The sequence below is a fragment of the Falco naumanni genome, chromosome 7, assembly GCF_017639655.2.
Source record: "Falco naumanni isolate bFalNau1 chromosome 7, bFalNau1.pat, whole genome shotgun sequence".
Taxonomy (NCBI): Eukaryota; Metazoa; Chordata; class Aves; order Falconiformes; family Falconidae; genus Falco; species Falco naumanni.
In genome coordinates, this window is record NC_054060.1 from 36,677,646 (window position 1) to 36,701,507 (window position 23,862).

The following is a 23,862-nucleotide window of genomic DNA, read 5'->3' on the forward strand; positions in this document are numbered from 1 at the left end:
GATTAAAACCAAACAGCATCACAGAACAAAGACTGAACTTAAACTAGAGTCACTGATTTTAGCATGAGTAAAATCTCATCTAAACTATTGTCTCTGAGTACATTTGTGAAGTTGTGCAAAGACGGATGCTGTGCAATTGCAGCACCCCTTTAACAAGAAGTGACACCATAAAAACAGAGTCTGTAGCTGCTCACAAGCTGCTCATGAGTCATGAGATCTGGAATATGGCAAGTCATATTGGCTCTGACATTTACTAGGGAATGAAATATCCATAGTTGGTTTTAAATTACGTTATTTGAGAATGCTCCTGTACTTAAAGCAAGTGAAAGGTAATTTTGATTTCCTTCTTCAAACAGAAAATGACTGAATTGTTCACAAATACTTTTTACAGTATTTCAGTTGTTCTGAAGATAAAAGTGGTGCAGCATGAACTGTGTCAAAGTCAATTACAGGACTTTGTAAACAAAACAAAAACAGTAAGGTGCTGCTAATAAGCAAATATTGTTCACAGAATAGTCCACTTTTCAGCCATCATATTTGTTATTCAAACACTAATCTAACATTTGGAAGTAATTTTAAAAGTCACGTATTTTTTTATTTGCATTAAGCATGAATGTAAAAGCATGTAAAAGCATGTAAAAGCATGAATGGCTGCTCCTTCAGTACTTTAACAATTAGCTTTAATGTGCTGGAATTGTCTCAAAATGGGCATGTAATCCACAAATTTTCATCTTCTCTGCAAGCAATGTTTGCATTTTTGACCTTTCATATTGACTCATTAAATTTGCAATGCTAGGTGTTGGCAAGATAACAGGAAAGAGAACGACACTGCACTGGGTATCAGAAGGTTATCATTTTGGAAGGCAACATCACCCAGCTTCCTCGACAAGCTAATAGGAAATGATTTGATTTTCAACCGTGTCCACATAGACCTTCTACATAAGGAATTCACTGCTAAGTAGTGAGCCACAGAAAATCCAAATTTCTTGTAAACACCTTTGTACAGTGCAGTTTAATCTATTTCAATGGAGGAGTAGAGAATACACTTAAAGACAAAATAGTATCAGTGTAGAGAAACAGCTTTTTGGGCTGTTTTCCTGGATAGACAAATATTTCATAAGATACTACACAAGTTTAATTCTCTATCTCCTGGTAAACTCAGTTGAAGTGGAACACAACCTGGCATGTGTTTTCCTCCCTTTTTAAGAATATTACCTTTAAGGAAGACATCATCACCGATACCCTCAAGTCTCCTCTTCCGGCTGCCCTAGCCCGTTAGCAGGGAAAGTATCTCTCTTACAACTTACATCAGAAAGATCCACTTGCAGCCCATGAAGAATGAGCAGTGTCATCTAGCACTTATTGCAAGTGATATTGGTACTTATTCATCATTCTGTTCCGTTATTTTGTAAAACAGGGTGCCATTTCTCCAGGTCTGACTGACCACATTCCCAGCACAGAAGAACAAGTCTAACCAGTGCTGTGCTAACTGATGGGATATAAATTCATTCCCCTGTTTCCCTGCCCTTTGCTCCTACATCCTGAAATTCACAGAAGGAGCTAATAATTGGCTGATGAGAGATAAGAAGAATTAAAAGCAAACGATGTAAAAAACAAACTATTACAACTCCACTGCCACAGATGCACTTTTATTTCTTAATATGTCCTTTCAAAAGGACACATTTCAAAATCTTCAAGAGTAATTCTGTAACATTATAAAACGTAAATCAGGTTTGCAAACACATCCAGTGCTACTATGCCAGATCAGCAAACAGTTCAAGTGATTTCAGACCAAGGAGCAAAGAAAAAAATCAGTAGTCGGAGGTCAGCTCCATTACAGCAGTCCCAATCCACGACACAGAAATCACTGCCATTTCATAGTTTAGTTTGCAAAGCATTAGACCAGCAACAAAAGCAAGCACTGAGGTTTAAAGAGAGATAAAACCACCCAGAGACTGGAGGAACATATTTTGTCCATTCTCTATATACAGAAAAGATGCTCATGGGGTATTTCAGGAGGCTTCTTTCCACTCCAATCCTCCCAGCTGGCAGGTAGAAAGAATACAATGTCTGTTCATTCTGGGAACAAGGGAGAAGAGCTGCAATTGTACTGCACGTGTACGAACAACTGGGTGGTAAGGAAAGTCTCTAAATCCAGGCACAGCACCCTAGCAAGCATTCAAGACTCACAAGGGCAAAGAAAGAAAGAGGCAGGCAGGTGCTTCAGCATCACGCCACTTGAGCAGAGCCTTCCCATACCCTCTGCTTTGTGCTGTTTGCCAGCCCAGCCTCTTCAACAGAGTTCATCAGGTATTCAGTATGTGGTTCAGGGCTGCATTCTACTATGTGCCTATAAAGCTACTGTGTTATAAGAAGAGTATGCTTTCATTAAGGACAGAAAGGAAAACAAAAGCTTCCTCTTTTGAAAAAAAAATGTATTTGTAACAATTAGATGAATTTGGGATGACCTGGTGATAAGGCAGCATATTCAAAGTACATTATACAGAGTCAGGAGAGTGTTGTGGTTTTTTTTGTGGGTTGAGTGAGAGAGAAATCCTGTAGAATTCAAACATGTTGGACAAAGTTTTAAGCTACACATTTAAAATGTGTCTCTATCGTTTTCCATTAACGTTAAAACTATTCTTTTTTAAAGCATAGAGCTAACCACTAGGTTACAAGAATTGTAATCAACATTTTACCTGTATAGGTGGTTCAATCATTATCCACGCAGGAAGCATCAAACTTGGGTTAAAAGGCTGAGTTCCTACACGGAAATAAATGCCACCACCAGTGTCACAGGCCCAAACATGCTGATTTCCACAGGTCAAGCTGATCAGCTTTACAGCACCTAGTAACAAAAAGACTATTGGCATTCTGGCATTTTCCTTTCAAATTCAGCTAATAATGAGAACTTTAATTGATTAATTAATTAATTAATACTTGATTGTATTAAACTAGCTTTAAACACAGTCACATAAATGACTAAATACAACTTGTGAGAGAAAAAAGAAGTGTCACTGGATACAGTGAATAAAACCCAATAGGTAGTATATGTAAGGTATTTATCTTTTATATCTAAAAATTAAATGTTTTACTCACAGGATACTGCAATTTCTAAAGCACACTAAAGATATGCTATTAAAATAACTGAATCCAAGCAGGGAAATATTCTGTGTCAAATGTTATCAGTGCCTAGTCAAACTTTCCTATGACCTAATGTGAACTCTTCTCTGTAGCTGGCCAAGCCTGTGGACTTTTCAAGGTGTCGATCTGCCAGTACACTCAGCAAAGAACATTCCTAATGCTACCAGCACTTTAAAAATATGCTTAGAGGTTATGCATTTCAGTGTTGACACACCAGTGTCACATCTGTAAATAAAGGAGCTGATTTTCAAATGGATTTATATTCAACAGTATATATATTTATTACATCTATCTCAAATTAACCATATGTAAGTCAGCACAACGAAAACAAAGCTGCCAAGTAAGTATGTTTTGGAATTTGAGGGATAGTGGTGGTGGTTGGGTTTGTTGGTTTGGGTTTTTTTGCATACCCAATCGCACCCATCAATCTTGCCATTAAAAGTTTGCAAAGATAGTAGAGAAGCATACCTGATATTTTAGACTAAAAAGAACTGCTAGTTAACTGTCAACTGGAACTCTTACTCTTTCACATTCATTTTAGAATAGCCATGTGATGTAATATACATAACACTTGATTATTTTTTTCTTCCAGTGTCGGGACAACACAATGCTAAGTAATGGAAAACATGTTTTACAGAAAGAGGGACCCAATCAGTACAGATACACTACAGAAGGAATGCTTTGGTCAGAATCCAAACTGAAGACTAAAAATAGGCCTTGCTGGTTGATTGAACATGCCAGTACTGCTTGGGATATCCCATTCTTGGTAACAGTTCTCTCTTCAGTGACGTGAAATCTGGCAACAAATCCTTGTAAAGTACATAAGCCACAGCATTCCTTGAAGAGGGAGGCGCAATTTTATCCCACAGAGTGCAAGTTTAGTGCATTTATTTCTGCGGAAGGCAATATTCCCTGTCATTAAGGCCTGCTGGGATAAAGAACAGGGAACAACAGAACTAGACAGCTTTATCTTTTAGTTATCTGTAATATTAAACCTACCTTCTTATTAACCAAAATTACTTAACTTTCTGAATCGTAAGAATTCAAATTAATTCATCTCACCCCAGAATTTCCTTTAATCATACAGTTTCACACTAAAAACAAATGACAAAACCATGCACAAAAAACTTCTACTGTTTGGGGTAAGAATATCTACAACATTTGGCAGACAGGGGCTTCACATTCAGCTACAAAGTCAAAATCTTACTAAAACCTCATTATTCCTTCTAACATGAAGTATGACTCAAAGTAATGGCCTTGCCACATGATGTCTCAGCTGTTGAAATGTTCTGATCCAAACAAGCATCAAAGCACTCAAACACGGAATCACATATCACCTACTCGGCATAGCTGATATTATTTATGTCTACAGTACAATTTGATATTCAAAAATGCAGTCCTTATGTAAATGTTTTGGGGTTTCTCCCTTCCCACTTACTGTTTTTATCTTCAGAGAAGGTCATGCTAACAGCATTCATCTACTGTTTAGAGAAAGTAGCATGATTCAGAAGCATTGTTTATTGTTGAAACATAAAGGTCATTCTACTGTGTTTAGAAACCCTCATAGCAATAGTGCAACTCTAATCAAATTTACTAGATACTACTCCCAGTGCATAGTGTAAATGCAAGACAAAGATACTACCAACAAAATATGAATATTTCAACATTAATGCTGGCAACCCTATCATTTCCATACAGAATCCTGATTTGCATTTTACAGCAACTTCACCCACCCACCCCCACCCCCCTGGTTAAGCAGTGATTAAACTATGGTACAACTAGTTATTTGGAACCATTTCATCAGGTCTGGAAAATCTGGCGTATAACTGGCAAACAAATTAGTTTTAAAAGACACATTTTAAGAAGTCTTCCATGAAGTATTACAAATTGTATCCTAAAATTGTATGTGAGGCTTAAAGTCTGCCAGCTGTGTCTGCCTTTCCTTAACCCTAAAGTTAACATTGTTTGTTTGTTCTCAGACTAGTCATGAATGTTGCCATTAAAAATGGAAAAATTGCAAAACTACTGAATTACTTTTAAAATGGTGCATAGCCTCAATGCCTTTTAACTTCACTTGAAACAGGAAAGCAGGTTAGCATGAAGATAAGAATGTTCTGATAGTCAAAGAAACAAATCTAATTGGAATACTACTGATGAAACTGACAAATAGCCTGATTATCCCAAAGACAAACTGAGAGGATATTTTAATGATCAAAACACGGTCAACAACCTTGGCCTTACGCCTAACCAAATGAAAAGAGCAGTTAACCAGCAGCACATTCTTAACATTATGCTGAATCATTAGATCAGCATAAACTTGAACCTAAGAATGTTATCAGCTGCATCACTCCTGGAAAATACCACTCTTGGAGCACCATTTTTCCTTGACAGGATCCTAACAAAGCATTGATCACTCTGTTAAGAATGCATTTAACCACAAAATTCAGGGTCTTATGTATGGAACCACATGATTTGGTTATCCTGTTGTACAAGAACTACACTAGTTAAAGCTACTGGTACACCTGCACAGCACTGTGTCAGGCCAAGTTATCTCAGACTGACAAACTGTAAGAATCACACGCACACATCTTGCAAACAGTAAACATGCTGTGTCCAGCAAAAGGCTAAGTGAAATACTGTCTGAAAGCCATAGCTGTTCCTGATGTTTTACATTCCTCTGCTGTGAGGGTCATTATTGTAAGGTACTATTTAATCCAGTACAAGCAATACTGTACATCAGTAAACCAAAAGATGCCTCTGAAGGAAAATACCGACTGTCCGCTAAGAGAGTTTAGAGATAGTTTTCTCAATAAAAATAGCATACCTAGTTGAGAGAGATCCAGTTTTGTCCAGTGCATGCCTGTTGGACAGCTGGATGAAAGCGTTCTGATAAATATCTGCCCAAGACTATCCAAACCCCAAATGGCATCCTGGCAGGCCGAGTAGTGCACCATTTCAGCCTCTGGTGGCAGCTGCACCGTAGAAGGACGGAACTGAGGATTCTGATCACTGACACAAAACAGATCCTTGTTGCTTTGGCATAGCCACAGAAAGCTTCCTATGGAAAGGACATTTCTGTTACTGAAGTAATTCCTAATCCTCTCTGAGAAAGCTTACACATCTACTACTTCTGAAAAAATAATCAGTACATTTGAAGACAAAACTAAAGCTTCCTGGCTATGTTCATAGGGTAAGATTTTGAAGTACAAATACACATCCTAAGCCCTTTTTTAGGGACCTAAATACTCCCTTTCTCAAATCAAGTAAGTAGTAAGTGATCTCATTTGAAGAAACTAATAGAAAGGAGACATACATAACAGTACACTACCACTTCCCTTTGCTCTTTTCCTCTTCTTTAATACTTGCTTTTGAAAAACAGCATTCACTTTCAGCTCTAAATCACACATTTTCACCAATAACACCAGTGCGTTTAGATAATGCAGTTGCTAACTATTGTAACTAGCTGTTGAATTCCCTAGCATAGTTGCACTTTTACCAATAAACTGTGCCATTTGCTGCAGTAACTATGCTGACAGCAGTACCAGTAGTACTTGGTTAGCATAGGCATTCTAGCAAAGCGTGCTCTAGGATTTCATATTAGAAATTCTGGCAATTCGTGCTTCGGCCTTTTAGGAAGTTACTGCTCCTAAAGGACTACCCATTTCTCTGTTGGATGCCACTCCGCACCAAAGGTGGCAGAGTGAACATTACACTTTTTTTTTTAATCTCCAGTAGTTTTACAGATGTATTTACACCTCACTTCAAATACATTCCCTGCATACAGAAAAGGCACCAAAAATCTGAAGTAATTCAGTATATTTTACTACTTACACCATCAATTCTACTCTATTTAAAATTCAGATATCGTATGCCTGCACTAACCTTCTTTAGATGAAGCTGTGGAAGCCAACACAAAAATCCATTTTGTGGCAGAAGCAGTACCACGAGGCACAATATTATTCCAGTAAGTGCCTTGAAAGAAAGAACAGAGTGGTATTAAAATGAAACTTAATTCTGTATTAAAATTTTTTATTATTTAAATTGTTAAAAATATAAAGAAATTCTATCGCAATCAATTATTAACAACCAACTAGACAAGATTTTCTATGTAAATCTTTGAAGAAACTGTTGGGGAGGGGGAACTACCTCCTGACACATGCATATATGTATGTATACACACACAGAGAGAAAAGTGGGAGTGCAGAAAAGAAGGATAAGGGAGAAGATTAATGGTCTTCAACAGGAGACCAATATGGTGACAGGGTTAAACGGACAATGTTCTAGATCTATTCTTAGTGTTTACCTGATCAAGGAAATGTACTAAATCAAAATTCTATTTTGAGAAATATAGCAAGAAAAATAAAGCAATTCCTCTAATGCTGTAAAACCATAACATCACTGTTTTGCATAGTCACACCAATCATGAACCAGACTCCCCTGTGCTAGATAAAACAGGCACTATAGCTCAAGATTACCTTCTCACCCCAGAGAAGAGACACATGCAGGTACTAAAAGAAATAACCTGTGCACAGTTCAGTAGTGGACAATGAATTTTCCATGCAAAATGTTTCCCTTTAAATGGGAAGTATTTAAGATCAAATGCTAAGGAATCATTTCATTTAATTTTTAAACATGAAAAAATTGTTAAATCTGCCCTGCCTCACCATGGATAATTTTTGTGGTGACAAAACTGTAGTTAGTTACTTATTCTATTTATTTTTCTTAACCTAAAAATATTAGATGTAAAAGCACACCAACCTATTAAGTTTCCCTTTGCCACATGGAATTCATTTTTGCCTGAAGAGATCCAGACTCCACTGCCATTAACTCCAAGGAGGCTGGGCTGACACTGAAGCTGCTGTGACCAAAATGCCATTCGAAGCTTATCAGCCACCTTCTCCACAGGTGCCTGAGCTGCTGTTGCCACTGTATGAGTTGCCTGGATTATTGTCTGAAACAGGCTGTACTGGTCAAACACTACATAATCAGTGATGCTTACCTGGAACAAAAATGAAGTGTTCTTAATTAGTTACGTTTTTGGGGGAACTGCAGAACCTTTCATCAGAAGCTCTGTGTGTGCGTGTGTGCACTTTATGTATAGGAAATCTACCAAGAGTTTAGAAACCTTCAAAGTGTAGGAAGGGAAAAACAATACAGTACATTTTTAATAAGTAAGAGTCTTGATAATAAACCAGTACCAATATTAAACATCATCTTACAATTCCCTCCTGCCCAACAACCCACCCTGAATTCTGCATTTTAAGAAAGCCTTTTGTTTTGGAATGACATCTCTCTTCTTCTCTCTCCCTAAAAACTTGTTGAAGTCTGCAAGCTACGAGTCGAATTTTCCATTTCCCAAAGGAAGAGAGAAACTTGCATAGTGTGGCAATTTAAACCACATCACAAAAATTTGTATGTAATATTCCTTTACAACAACCTCATGGGCATTTTAATTCATAAGGCAGGAGGAGGTCTAAATAAACAGTTGCCCAAGTTCTGTCATGGACAACTAGGTTGGCCACACACTGGGATACTCCTAGAAAGGAAGGAAATACTTAAGTGCACAAAAAGAGCAGTTTGTCAACAACCTCAAACCCAAGCTATTTGTGATGTCTACATGCAAGAAGATATTATATATGTACATAAACTGAAATTCTTTTAACTTAGGTAGACACATAGACAAACAAATTTTCTGTATAATTGGTTTTGTACCCCCTTTGCCCCCATCCCTATCTCAAGGGAAAATAAAAAATGCTGGGGAAAACAAAGAGTTGGGAATTCTAAATCAATACCAGAGAGTAATTGCAGTAGCTGACTTGTTTTTACCCACATGATCTGTGATTGAAGCAAACAGCCTTGCATCTCACATTTTCAAAAAAAACTGAATGGAAAGACATGTAATAGAAACTTTTTTGCAAGGTTACTTATTATTTGTCTCATCTAGCTAAGGAAAAGGATGGATACTGGAAGACAAGAGAAGAGATTGCACTCAGCAGCCAGACTTGTATGCTCTGCCTAAACAGCTTGTCCTATCCTATTGCCACTGTTAAGATACCAAGCTACATGCACCATTGATATGACCTGGTAGAGCATTTCCTGTGTTCTTGAAAACTGCTGTGATGCTGCTCTGGATGGCCATGGTATGGGCATTTTTTTCCCCTTCTTGTTTATAGAAGACATGAAAAGGGATTTCAGCCATAGCCACACCACAGTTTTAATAAACTGAATAAAGAGTGCTACAATATATCAAACATTTCATTGAATTTTATCCCATGGGAAAACAATGCAAATAATACACTTAAGGTAAAAGACTAAACTGAAAGCAAAATAAAAAAAATGCCTACTTGCCACCAATGGTTATCATCTCCTTGTGGTTTCTTTGAAACTATACCAGTTCTGAACCACAGATTTCCATGGATATCCAAAGCCCATAATGTCTGCTGATCTCCAAGGGTTATGCACACTGGTTCCAAAGCTTGCATTTCACTGGAAATGCAAACAAGTACAAAAAATTAAAAAACTTACTTCAAATCTATGCTTACAGTATTTTAAGGAAGCTGTTAAAATGCTAACGGCAGTTCAAAATCATCAAACTCAGTGTGGCCAAGCTCAAAACCACATTTGATTTCAAATTTTCACAGTTAATTCAGTAATTCCAATTTTACTAGTTTGCGTAAGTAAAAACCATTCAACAACAAAAAAAGTAAGCCTTTCAAAGATCCCTCGAGATTTCAAACTTATATACATAACAATAAAACTAAAAAGAAATAAAGAGCTGTGATCTTTGACTTTTGATAAAGCAGCTTCATAAGTGTATCTTCTCCAACTTCCTAGACCTATTCTGAGAACTATACTAGCAGTTCAGGGACCATAAATAAAAAACTCAACCTAACTACATGGCAAAGATAAATGTTGAGTTTAGGACTAGAAATTTCTTGTATAACTAAACTGATTTTCAAGCTCAGAAAGTCAACAGGATCAGGTGATCATATCAGACATTTAAAAGGTAGCCAACAATGCTATTTCTTTCAGAAAACCTCTCTCAACGACTTACAAACAAACAGGGACTGCTTTCTGCAATTGTAATACAAAGCCCAAGAACATTTAACTCCACCTAAGGCATAGGCCAAGCAGATATTTTCATTAAATACACTAATTAAAGCACATGCAAAGTTCAGATTTGAACAAGACACAGAATATCTCCTTAGAGTCTTCAAGGGCCAAATACCAGGCTGTGAGCTAACACAAGTTAAAGCTTCACAACAGGATATTCAGTGGAAGATAAAATCATATGACAACAAGAACTGGAATTTCTTCCTATACTTGCTTCAGGCTGACGTCACAAGAGAGACTATATTCTAGATTCTCAAAGCCAGCAGTAAACACGCAGTGCTTTTAACTTTATCTCAAATTAATCACTGTGAGCATAGGATCAACTACAAAGCTAAATACCAATTACCCAGAATATTTATAAAATGATATGACTGCGAAGTAGAGAAGTATTATCTGTGTGGATGACCAAGAAAATGCTGACATTTAATCTCAGAAAAAAATTTAATTCAAATATCCAGAGAATTCATTAAAGCCATTATGGCATAGATTAAAGAAACAGTATATAATCAAAAAATTATATTGACAGATTATTATAAAGATCTTTTTTAAATTGTTCTCACTTTCTTAAACTCATTTTAAACTGTGTTTCTACTTCTACTTACGGCAATTTCTTTCATTACATGGAAGTCATTCATCAGACAGAAAACCAGCAGTTACTCTGAATATGTCTGGACAAAGACTAAAGGGGACACACACTCATATAGGTCTGTATACACATGAGTTCAGGTAACACTTTCTCAAACATCAAGGAATTTCAGCACTGAAAACAATTATTTGTGTCATTCTGGTTATGATGCTGCCCCACCACTGTGTCATTACCTGACGATATCGCTCTTCCATTGTTCTCCTTCAGGACAAAAGCTGCTTACTCCTTCCCGGTATAGCAGGGCCCGCTGCTCACTCAATGCCCACACAACATTATTTCTGGATGTAACCTGCGACAGTGGATAAGGGCAGTCAACCTTTACTGCTCGGGCACAAGGACGATCCACACTCAGGCCTAGAAATCAAAAAATGAGGATTGCTTTACAAACTTTGGCTTTTTGCAACTAAAAGAAAAGAGACAAAGCTACTCAACAAAAGAAAATCAGGAAGGGAATATCCTTGGCATGCTAACGTTTTTCATTTGATCAGTATTTCCTTGACTGACTGTTCCTTCTATCAACTATTAATCATTTCATCTAATATAGCTGAATTTATATTTTAATAAATAAAACGCTGTATATCCTTCAACATCCCACAGAACACACAAGTCCTGTCCTGTCATTTCTGTTCCTTTCCTCCCTCTAGTGTCAGGATCAGGAATCTCCATTTATAAAACCTGTATTAGACTTGACAGAAGCATCAAAGAAAAAAGCAGTAATGGAAGCATTTTTACTCAAACGTGCCAGGAGAAGAGGAAACCTATCTGAATAGTGGCAGAAATTACAAAAAGAGCATGCCACAATGTGCAGTGTTGAAAGAAGGGGAGAGGCTCTGGCAGATTTATGGGAAGTTTGCACGCATTCATACATATTATCTACAGGAACATGTCATCTTCACAATTACACTTCATTTACACAGCTGCATGTGAAACTCCTCGAGAGCCATAGATTTTGCTTAACCTTCTCATGATGCCGAAGCAAGTATGAACAGCCTCCTCTGTATGATATTCTAAAATAACACAAAGAATGCTCATTTTTAAACCTCTGAGCACACACTTTTGTTATGGAAGTGAAGACAGAACAGTGGAAAGAACGAAAAGATCTTGGAGGAACAGCTATCACTGGTTGCCTCACATTAACAAGACATATACTGAGAATTTCTTTTTGGCATTGAAGACAAATTTAGAAGTCTAAGAACAGCAGAATGTAAGCTGATGTAATCAAACCAATCTCTCGCAGGGAAGAATAATATTGACAGAATATAGAGAATAAAACCTCCACAGAGCCCTGTGTGATTGGCAACAAAAGTTCACTCTTTATCAACACTACCCATGCTCGTTGGCAATACGCATGGACCTTGAGCAGGACACTTATTTCTCTTTAACTACTACACTTAATTAAAAGAAAATAATTTAAGAGTACAGTATCTTTGAAACAACGCTGTGCATTTCAACAGTTTTCTTAATCACAAAGAATTTCTATATTGTGCTACAGCAATTAAATCTACAAGAGAAATTAGAAGAGTACCAGAACTAAATAGAAGATAAATAAGAATTTTGATAGCCATTCTAGAATGCTGTCCTGCTTTAGTGTGTCTTGCCTAGTCCTCCTCTTATTTTTCCAGTAACTCCTTCATCATGTTATTTGTAATTTTTTCTCACCAACTTAGCTCTCTGTGCAAAGCCTGCATGCCCAAGAGTCCTTGATACTCTTATCCCTTAACTCTAAAACTTGGAGCTACATCCTTCCTCCTTGTATTTCGCCCAAATACTGTCCGCATAACACCTAAAAAATGCATCCTCTTCTATTCACTGAAGCAGATAAAACTAAGGCCATGATTTCAAAGTTGCCACTGCACTATCCCTTTTTCCTGATTCTTGCCTCATTCACATCCAAGTGAGAAGGCAGCTGTGATGATTGCTGCTCCACAGCCCGTTATATTCCTCCACTGGCTTTACTTTCTTTATCATGTAAAATACATACCACTTGCCTATACTTCCAAGCACTTTATGATCTTCTATCTCAGAATATCTTCCTTTCATTATCAAGTGGTAATTCTTACCACCAACAGATTTCTGCTTTTCAAAACACATAGCTTCTACTTTCCCCTACTCTGCCCCCCATACCTGAATTTCTTCTGAACAGCTATCTCATCACCTTTCAAAGTTCTTCTTAAAACTTTGTTAAAATCCTTAAAGCAAGAAAAGAAAACCCACTTCAGGCTCAGTTGTTTCGGTGCATCATACCATTTTCAAGGCAAGGATATTATTTCAGTATTTTCTGCAATCCTTTTTTATTTATCTGCATCTATCCCATATCCTTCCAATATCATAAATTCTCTATACTGTAGATACTCCACTTGGCACAAAAAAATAAGTGGCCAGGAACTGGCTTTTCCAGTCTCCTAATTACCCAGAATCTCACAACTGTTTCCGACCATTTCTCAAGTTAAAAAGGTTTCCCTATGTGCTGGTGGTGGATAAAAGTTTAAACCAAATTGTGAGCATTCCATTCCATAGACTTGAACTCAAAATCTTAGCCCACAAAAATTCAAAGAACCTGCAATTAATTCAGGTACCTGTTTGCAGATACAGATCTCCATTTGTTCTGATAATCCAGGCGGTGTCATCACTTAAAGCTACAAATACAGCCTGGGGTAAAGCCTCATACCAGTGGCGTTTTCCTTTTATAGTTACTTTTCCACAAGCAAACGCTTTGTTAGTCTTCTGTTCGATCTTCCAGAGAAGAGCCCCTGTATGAGGAGTTAAGAGAGAACATAGTATCACTTAGCAATTACTGTAACAGCGACAGCTGACTTCTCATGCCTACACCTAAATGAATCCCAGGGGAAAGGCAAACCAGTAGCATTAAACAAAAATGCGAGGTTTTAAACAACTTTTTTGTCTCTTTGTTAAAAAGCAAGACCAGAACAGTGGCTAACTTCTCTAGGAATTCCTGAAATGCATTTACCATTAGAGTATGTACAATTTTTAAATGTTCAAATGCAAGTTACTTCTCCTTAGTTACACACTGTAAACTTAACAAAACAAGTTCCATGTCAAGGACAAATAAGCCTACTATTAAGAGACTGAAGTTCAAGGCTTGCTTCTGTACTATGTTGGTACATCCTCAGTACATAAAGGAAAAGGGGTTAATTGTAGTACTTTCACTGTTTACAAATACTAGCATTAAAACATAACTTTTGTGGACCAGTCATGAGTGACAAATACCTGAACAGGTGTGCTGTTGCACATCACAGTGGGCAGCACTGTTACCTGCTCATTACATGTCATGTCACAAGCAGACAAAATGCAGCAATGCAACTGCACAAATCCAACTTGAGAAATTTTCCCCTCACTCAAACTAGCAAGGACAGGTCAGAATAAGAAAACCAAACAGAATTCCAAACTTAAGTACTGACTGGCATCCATGCTGGCTCATACCAGAGCAGTGCATTGTCATATTAACTTCCTTTGAATAATTCCACAAAGCAGCATTTGATTCCATTTTGACATTTGTGATTAAAATGCTTTTGTGTCAATATATCCACGGGGAACTGTGGATACTAGAAATTTGCACGAGTTCAATGGAAAACTGGGTGAGTTCCTGGAACTGCAGGATAATAAGCACAGAGCAACAACCTTTTGCCCAGGAAATCTCTGAGCCACCAATTGCAGTCTGAAACTACGAAGGGCAAATGTCACACATGCTAGCCTGTTCCTTTCCTGCAGGCATCTGCCTTTGACCACTGTTAAGGACAAGATACTGAGCTGGATGAACCTATGATGATCTCACCTACTGTAGCTACTCCTAAATTTTTTTTGTCCATAAGAAAGCTCAGCTACAGATCTTTCTTCTTAAAACAGATAGCAAATCTTTCCCTACAGAGAGAAGGCAAGATTGACACATGGTTTTAGAGATGACAGGGGAAGAAAAGTAGCAGCAAGGCAGGAGACTAAGTAAAGAAAATGTCTGAGAAACTTGTATTTTCACACGAGTCCTGGAACAATCTGGAAGGCCAAAAGTGACATGAGTTTACAGTCAAAACCTGTTTAATTTTAATCAAACTTAACCCTCACTTCCAACCACACAAAAATTGAAAGTTTTTCTTTAGTATTAAAAAAAATGATCAAATCAACAAACAAACCCCCACACAAAACCATTCTACATTTACAAGAAAAAGAATTTTAAATTTGGGAATCATAAGCAGTTCTGTAACAAAACCCAAGGTTTTGTATAGACAAGGACCTCTTTATCCATCTCCACCTACCACGGAACTGCTACTTCTGAAGTTCACTTTAATCAGGCAGACACATGCCAAAAACTTCCCAAAATGCAATGTGAACCTGTTAGAATGACAGCCACTTAAACTAGAACATGGTATGCAGAGGTAGCGAAGATGCAGTCATATCACCTTGAATGAATTTTTTTTTTTTTTTTTTTTTTTTAACCCACAGTAGTTTTACATGAAACGAGCCCCAAACCACCAAGTTTCTGGAAGTACTTTATTTAAACAACCCCACATACTAAACTGCCTATGTGGAATTTACATATACACTGAACCGTATCTGTACTTTCAGAAAAATGCCCAAGTTTCGCCTAATTAGATAATAGCCGTTATTAGAAAAAAAACAGGAGAGCAAAGCAAATAAACAATTCTATGCAAGTCTGGTACTTCGGAAGTCCCGGTGGGGCAGACGCCAACCAACCTGAGGGGGAAACCGCCACCTGCTGGACACCATCCTCAAACTTCTGCCACCGCAGCCCGGCCGCGGGAAGGGCGCTGCAGTACAGGCTGCCTCTGTAGTCCAGGCACCAAATATATTTTTCGGAGACTACCAGGCTCAGGATGCCATAACCAGGGCCAGAGTATCCCATCCAGCTCTCTGCAAACTAAAAACTGTAGAGTCAGAACAGTGTCAGATGTCTACAAACCGCACAAGAAAATGGCTACATATACACAGCAGCTCCCATTTTGATTAAAGAAGATCTGAACTTAAGGTTCTCAAGTACCTTAATCAATGAATAATATATTTGCCTTGTGCAAAATAAAACTGCATCTTTCAGTGTTCTTTAAGATAGTATGTACTGCCAAGTAAGACTGCTAAAACAAAAGTTTCAGCAAAAAAACCCTAACAACCCACAACCCCCTCCACAGTGTCACCTACTTCCAAAAAGTGGAAAATCTTCTTGTATTAATTAAAGAACACATACTTAAAGTAAACAGCAGATGCGAAAAGGAATATATAAAAATTTACAGTCTGTCTTTAGTCCAGGAAATCATTTATTGTCCATAAATTAAGTTATGAGCAAAGGGAACAAGATAGCTGGAGTGCAGAGACAGCTAAACATCCAGCTTTGATGCTCTCTGTATGGTACAGGAGCCACGCATTGCAGAATTTTAAAGACTGCTATCTTAAAATTTTGATAGCTTGCATGAGGTGAACCCAAGCACTACATACATGACCTACAACATAAGCATCTGTAAAGCTTATCTAAACATTCCAGAGTGTAAGAATATCATAACCTGAAACTAAAAGACTTCTACACTTTGGGCTGTACCTGTTACTAGATACGACACCATCAACTTATAACCCAACCTATATCAACAAATATTTGGTTCATCTTAGTACAAGGCTGTTACAGGTTTAAAAAGAAACAAAACCCACAACCAAGAAGAATTGTTTCCATCGGGAAGAGTTCTGCTAAAACGCACAGTGATTTTGGCAGTTTTGCAGATTTTACAATTAATTTTAGTACTTCTCTTCTGTACAAGAATTACTATTTCTGGAAATGTTCACACACGAAATAACAACGAAGGAAAGAGGTTAACAGGAAAAGGAAAAATGTCCATATTTTAAATAGTACTAACTGCTACCTAGGACATAGAGAAAGACTAATCCTTATTCTGAGTATTTACAGGTAAAATGATCCTTTAACTAGGGGCCGGCCATTTGAGGTAATCAGCATTAATTACCCATGAAGTCAGATGAAGTTGGGAATAGCATCGTGGAGAATTTGGGCTAGTGGAGACCCAAACAAGGAGCAGCCTTTAAGCATGACTTGGTTTTACTGTTCAGTCTTTGGATGGCTTTATGACAGCATTTTTGTTAAGCTGGGAATAATATAGCCAGTGCAGCTTCACATTGTAAGCACACCTACCATTCTCAAGTCTGATACATCACATTTTGTAAGAGTTACGACACATATTGCTGTTTGGCTTTATGCTTTACTTTTTTTACTTGAATCGACCAAGAAAAAAAACTGCTTTCCTAAAGAAGGACAGAAGTTACATTAATGTTTCTTTTGAAATGCTGCAATTATGTATTTTAACTAAATTGAAGACATATACCTGATCAGATTTTAACAGCACCATTTCATCTAGGCTTATCTTGGCCACATCCTGGGAACCAGGCCCAGCACCAACTTCAGGCATGCTAGTCTCTGAGGATGAATACGGTAATCCATGTCCATAAATATCCTCTTCATCACTTGAGGCAGATTTCTCAGTCTTACTTTCATGAGTATCTGTTACCCATTCAGCAGTGCTAGTACTAGATTTAGCTTTGATTGCACTTTCAAAATTCCATCCAGAAATGGAACTGTTATCTGAATAAACATCGTTAGAGATGTCAAAGTGGAGCACAGAAGGATCTGACAGAGCGCTGTGTATTAGAGAGAGTTGCTGTTGGTCTTCCCTACCAGTTTCACCACTTTCCTTTGGTGTCAGCGATTTCTGAACACCAAGTACACTGTCACATTCCAAAAACATTTGGTCTGTAAGGTCTGGCTCTTCAAAAGATTTTTCAGTGTCCTGCAGCTCCATTTTATCTAAGTTTTCATCTATTTTACACAGTGTAGGGAAATCCTGCTCCTCCTGTTGGCTCAGCTTTCCAAGACAGCATTCATTGCTTGCAGAAACCACACTACCATTATATTCACCATCAACACTGCTCGTCAAGTCTTCTGTAATGATTAGAGGAGAGACAGATGTTGAAGTATCTATAATAGTTGAAGTACCCATGCCACTATCACTGTTTGGTAGTTTCTGTAAATCAACCGTATCTCCATTTTCTTCATTAATTAGTATAGTCGCAGACTCAGGAGACTGTAGGACACTGAAAGTTTCTGAACCGTTATCTTCTTGCAACATTGTATGGGACTCCACACTGAACATGCTTTCCTGATCTGGAGATCCAGTACTCAAATGATCAATGCTGCCACTCATTAGGCTGGAAGTCATGGAAAAGGAGTCTGCATTCAGTGAATGTGGACTATCACCAGAAAGCTGACGCTCATAAATTGGTGTACCTTCCAGAGAGCTGTGGGTTTTCCTGGTCCCGCTTTCTGTTCTCATAAAAAAAAAAAAAAAAGAAAGAAAAGGGGAGGGGATAGTATTTTTTTTTAATCTATTAAATTCCGAATCAATCAAAGACAAACATTAAAATATTTCTATCACTGAGGATAGAGTTAAATCTAAAATTCAACATACTGATTTTTTTCAACTTCAACACTAAAGTATATGTATAAAGTATAAAGCCAAAAAAGTCTTAAAACAAAATATTAAAAAGTTGTAACATTAATACAGTAAACAATTAAAATAATAAAGTACACTATTCTACAAATTAAAAAGCACAGCTAAGAAAGACACTGTCAAATATTCTAAACCGGATAAACAGATATTACACAGTTCCAATATAAAACTGGAAGCAGAGTCCACTGTATGTTGCCATTAACCCATACATTGGAACCTTAAGCATGTTTACATAAAGCAAACCTAAGTTAAAATAATAAACAAATACATCTAAAAAGACTTCAGTTTATCATTTTCAAAACTGTCTTTCATCTGAAACACAAACAGCCCCCTACAACCACTCATGTAGCTCAAGAGCATGACAATATAATATAAACGAAGTCTGTCAAACACACTCTCTTATGTGTAATATCAGAAGTGACATGTTCTAATAATGAGTAGTGGCAGAGAAAGTTCTGCTAGACTTACCCTGTTTCTTCTTTTTTTTCTTTTTTACTTTAATTGGCTTCACAATCAGTTCTTGATCAAAATCTTCAGAGCTGATTGTGCTGAACCGTTGTGAAGGAAGTTGACCTTCTCTCTGAGCTTCTGAAAGTTGGTCTGCACATATCATAAAGCTAGAGCCACTGTCCACAGAATTTACTGAACTGCTCCTGCTTCTTGATTCGCTTACTACAGAGCAGACCCTTTTTCTTGTTTCACTGCTCAAGTCTCCCACTCTATCAAAACTTTTCTCTGATAGCGTTGGAGTTTCCAGATCATCTTTCACTAAAGAATAAGAGTCATTTTTATCATCCATAACTGAGGGGGAAGTAACCATTTTTTTATCTGTTTCCACTGAAGGGCCAGATGATACAGATGCAACTACTGATAACGGGGTCAGCAATTTAGGACTCGTATCCGTTAAAGGATTCAGCAGTTTTGAATTCACATCTGAAACTGACCAAAAGAAAAACAGAAGTATAAACATTAGTGCATCAAATGAGTAGAGGCATAGTACTCGGAGAGTATTGAAAGAAAAGAAGCTTTATGCAACGCAAAAATATTCTAAATTCACAACATTTCAAATATGTATATCCACATGCACAATGTAAACTTCATGTAAGTAAATCTATATAAAATCATTTTAGTAACATCAATCCCCCAAAGCCCGTATCAAACTTTTTAAACAAAATTCTGAATTTATGTTTAGGTATGAAGAATGGTACAGGTGTTTAGCTAAGACCCAACAGTGCAACACACTGAAGTGCCACCCTGTATCTTTAACTTTTTCATTAAAACATTCAGTATGTTGGGGGGGGGGGGGAAATCAAGGAAAATTTACTAGACTAACCACTGTGGTAATTAGAAGAAAATATACTTCAATAAGGCTCCTTTCAAAATATATTTGGATGCTAAGATTAAAATAATAAAAAAATCCTCAAAGTTTATGAGTAAAGTACTGCTTCAATGACTAAAGCTACTGCTAATACATGGTGATAAGAAAGTTCTCTAGAATTCAGTGAGACTTCATAGCATATTTACTAGCATTTTGCTAATACAAAGCTAAGATGGAGTACTTTACATGCGTAAGTAAACCTTCTGTGAGCATAATATGCTGGATAATGGTGTTTATAATCTTTAAGATTGAGAAATCAGACAGCACCATCATTAATGAAGTATTATTAACCCCGTCTTGTGAGTTCTAGTAACACAGATGCTGAAGTCAGATGGCAACAAATAAGAAAATAAACTCTCAATTTATTTTTGGAATTTTAGTGACTATTATTTGGGGGTTTTGCCATTCTTTCTTTTTCATTGCTGGGAAGGATGAGATTTCCCCAGAATGTGGGTGGTGACAGGTGGCACAGAATCAACATATTCTGGCATCTCCAGCTCAGACAATTAAGACTGATCAGTAAAGAGATAACCACGATCAGGAATCCAGATTGCTTCAGCATTGTGGTTTAGAATAAGGTCTCAAATGCACAGATTAGAGATGCCTGGCTAGGATAATGATGATCCACTCTCAAAAAAAAAGGGAACTATAATTTCTTAATGCCCCCATTCTCACTGCAGCCAAAACACAAGCTCCGATGAGCAGATAAATCAGATCTCTAAATATAATTCGTAGAAACAGGTAAGTAACTCTACAGAATCTGGCATGTTTTTGCAATAACCTGAAGGTTTTTGTGGTGGTTTTGGTTTGTGGCTTTGGCTTTTTTAGTATTAAAGAAGTACAATAGGCACCATGTTGCATGGGGTACATGAAGTTTGCTAATCTATACAAACCTATTGATGACAGTCCTTCAGGTCTACTTGAAATTCTTATTATGTCTCTATCTCCCTTTAAGAGAAAAATCTCATTGTTGGTACAGGACACAGACACAATATCACCATATCCTTCCAAGCCACCAATCAAAGCCTATAAAGAGTCAACACAGAAAGAAGTAATCGGCATCAGATCAAACACACTGTTTGGACAAGATGGTGCTCTTAACAAAAGCATTCACTGGAATTTAATCAACATATATGGTTACAGAATAAAGATTTTATCTTATAAAAAAGAAAGAAAATAGAAAAAAGGAACAAGAAAGCACCCTTTAATTGTGGTGCTGCTAATTTTTGTACTAATTTTAATTTAGATCTATTAGTTTTCTCTGTCCAAACTAACAGCAACAATATAACTAGAACTTAACATACAATTTGGTGGCAGAGAAGAGTCACAGTACAAATGTTCAAAACTATTAGAAAAAAAGATAATAGCTTGTATTCACTTTCATACACACTTTTAAGAAGACAAAATAGCTAACAGCTCACTCTATACCAACTAAAATGTAGTACTTGGTTTTTTGCAGACACCAACAGTAGTAGAAAGGAAAAAAGAAGCAGTTCCAGGCACGTTTTATCAACCTAAAAACTTCTTTTTTGCATTACTAATTTGAATTTTTATATGCTTTTCTAACTACCAAAATTATGATGTTAACATCCAGACTGAAAGTTTTAAATATATTTAATCTTTATGCATAATATACCAAGCTAGTTTGTGAGCCTGTCATTGCAATGACAACTCGAAGAGGGAGAGAATAAAGTCTTCTTTGTTAGGTTTAAATACAGATTTAAACCATAGAAGTGTAATGAATAACCCCAAGACAGTCTCATAGCATAGCACAAACAAAAACAAGTAACAAACAAAATATGCACCCACAACATTTATCTACCTGGTTCACAGTGTCTAGTAAGTAGATGCTGTATTCGTTCCAGGTCAGGACCCATCCTTCTTGGAAAAAGCACGAAACAAGCCCAAGGTGTTTCTCTGGGGAGCTGTAACTTCCTCTGTCAGGTGGTTCCAAACGAGGATACAGTTCAAAAGTTTTTATTCCTCCAGCAAATACATCTTTCAATATGAATGTGGCCTGAACAGTTCCATGAACATCAGCCTTCCAGAGACGAAGCCCAGGTCTGGCAGCAAATAGCGTCAGGTCACTCTGTTTACATAGGCCAGGTATAAAACATGCCCCAAATTTGCCAGTGCTAAAATGAAAAAGAAGAATTTATTTTAAAAGCTATATACTCCACTTAGAAACAATTTTTAAAACTAACAGCACAAATTTACAAATGTAAATTACGAAAAATAAAAGTATTTAATCAAAGTATTCGGTCAAATCTCTGAAGTACAAATTTGGTTACAGTAACACAAGAACAGTGCTTCCAAATAACAAGTTTTCCCTCAGCTTTAGATGTCACACACTACACCTATTAGGCAAGTGAAATGACTCCTCCTAATAAGCTTCACAGCCTTAACAGTACACTTTATCCATCCAAGAAAGAACCTACTATGCAGTCAATCTTTCTCCCAGAATTAATAAAAAAACCAAGAAAAACACCACAAACTAATGCTAAGAAACTGATAACCTGTCCTTGCAAGAAGCACAGAATGGACCTCAAATGTTAAAATCTTCATGTCTCATGCATAAAACCACTATTACTAGCACCCAAGAAAACCCCTCGTACATAAGATGGTGGGTGCTTGATATTCCTCTTATAATTCATATCCCTGAAAGATACCTTACAAACCTTTCAATTTCCTCTACTTCCAGATATAGTCAGACATGCTGTTCTAAGACTGGGTGCCCTCTTCCTTCATATCCAAGAGAGATTACACAATAGAAGATGCCAGAAAGTCATACAAGAAGTTCCTAGCCTTTGAGTCAGCTCTAAGTGCTTGCTACGCATTTTCCCTTTTAATTCACTTCAGTGAATAAGTGAAATTGGGGTGCTGACTTGCTTTTTGAATCAGATATTACATCACACGTTAGATGGAGCTGATCACAATGCTTGCTCAGAACAAGTCACAGTAAACCAAGAAGGACCACAGAGGAAGTTTGGCAGTGATTTCAGTTTAAAGAAAATGAGAAAACATCTTAAATATTTTTTTGCATAATACTGCCCTGAAAATATGATTATGACATATTTGCAACCATGTACTTTTTAAGTAGGTAGAATTGTTTCATGTTTGAGCACACATAGCTACTGCAACTAACTTTTTATGAGCAGACTGTTGTGTTGTATTAATTTCACTTGCTTAGATCAATCTTTCTGTAATCTACTCTGAAAAGCTACAATTAATAGATGTGCCTGCATCAAGATTTTATGAGGGTTACTTTTTTCTGGGCTGTGTTCCGACTTGCTTGACAGATTTCTCTTCTGTGTAAAAAAGTAGAGTCCGTTGTAAAGTAGAGACAAGCAGCACTTTCTGGTTGTAATCCAACTGGACAATTGAAGATGGCTCTTCCAATACAAGGCTGGAGTTGCAAATACCCTTTTAAAGATACATACAATTAACACAAGTCAACCTTTCTAAAAATATAAAGTAATAACTAACACTTCAAAGAAGTTAATAGGCCCAAGAAAGAGAAAACAAATAAACTAAAGCTTTTCAACTACAGCTGCACAAAGTTCGTTTAATGAATGTGGAGTTCCCTTATGCAGACAAGAGAGGAGTCAGACTGCGTATCAGTGGCACACTATGAAATCTGATTTCTCTTGGACCATTAGCTAATGCATTTCACTTGAAATCAATAGAAACCCTAGGGCACGTTTTCTTCCTTCTCCTCCACTGCCGGGCCATACAATGCTGAGAAAATATTTACATTTGGAGATGTTAAACCTTTCTGTCAAATCAAGTGAGGGACAATCGTAGGTAAATCAGAATGGCTGTTATTTAAACTTCTCTCCCATACAGAAATTCAAGTTAGTACTTACTTTGCTGACGTCCCAGGTCTGTATTAACAAGACCTTAGCAAAATTCCATTTACTGGTAACACTAGTTACCCGTGACTAGTCTGCTAGTCACCCAGCAGAAACCAAACATTACCTTTATTCCACACTCTACACTGAGTTACTGAACAATTCTGAACAAAAGTACTTCTTCAATACAGTGAATCA

General features: G+C 37.1%; 1 protein-coding gene across 3 annotated transcripts in view; it reads right to left on the reverse strand.

Moving 5' to 3' along the window:
- TECPR2 (tectonin beta-propeller repeat containing 2) overlaps positions 1-23,862 on the reverse strand; it is a 44,095-nt gene that overhangs the window by 14,046 nt on the left and 6,187 nt on the right. For 2 of the 3 annotated variants that reach the window (XR_005829172.1, XM_040602495.1), the window contains exons 5-17: positions 23,079-23,236; positions 21,636-21,948; positions 20,707-20,839; positions 18,904-19,374; positions 17,254-18,248; positions 15,611-15,794; positions 13,480-13,653; positions 11,077-11,257; positions 9,489-9,630; positions 7,903-8,143; positions 7,027-7,116; positions 5,969-6,202; positions 2,700-2,848 (exon numbers count right to left, since the gene is read on the reverse strand). Coding sequence is in view for 2 of the 3 variants with exons in the window: in XM_040602495.1 (XP_040458429.1) it covers positions 2,700-2,848; positions 5,969-6,202; positions 7,027-7,116; positions 7,903-8,143; positions 9,489-9,630; positions 11,077-11,257; positions 13,480-13,653; positions 15,611-15,794; positions 17,254-18,248; positions 18,904-19,374; positions 20,707-20,839; positions 21,636-21,948; positions 23,079-23,236 (3,465 nt within the window). In the remaining variant the exon portion in view is untranslated. The remainder of the gene's footprint in view (positions 1-2,699; positions 2,849-5,968; positions 6,203-7,026; positions 7,117-7,902; positions 8,144-9,488; positions 9,631-11,076; positions 11,258-13,479; positions 13,654-15,610; positions 15,795-17,253; positions 18,249-18,903; positions 19,375-20,706; positions 20,840-21,635; positions 21,949-23,078; positions 23,237-23,862) is intronic. The other variant, XM_040602496.1, reaches the window with a different exon arrangement.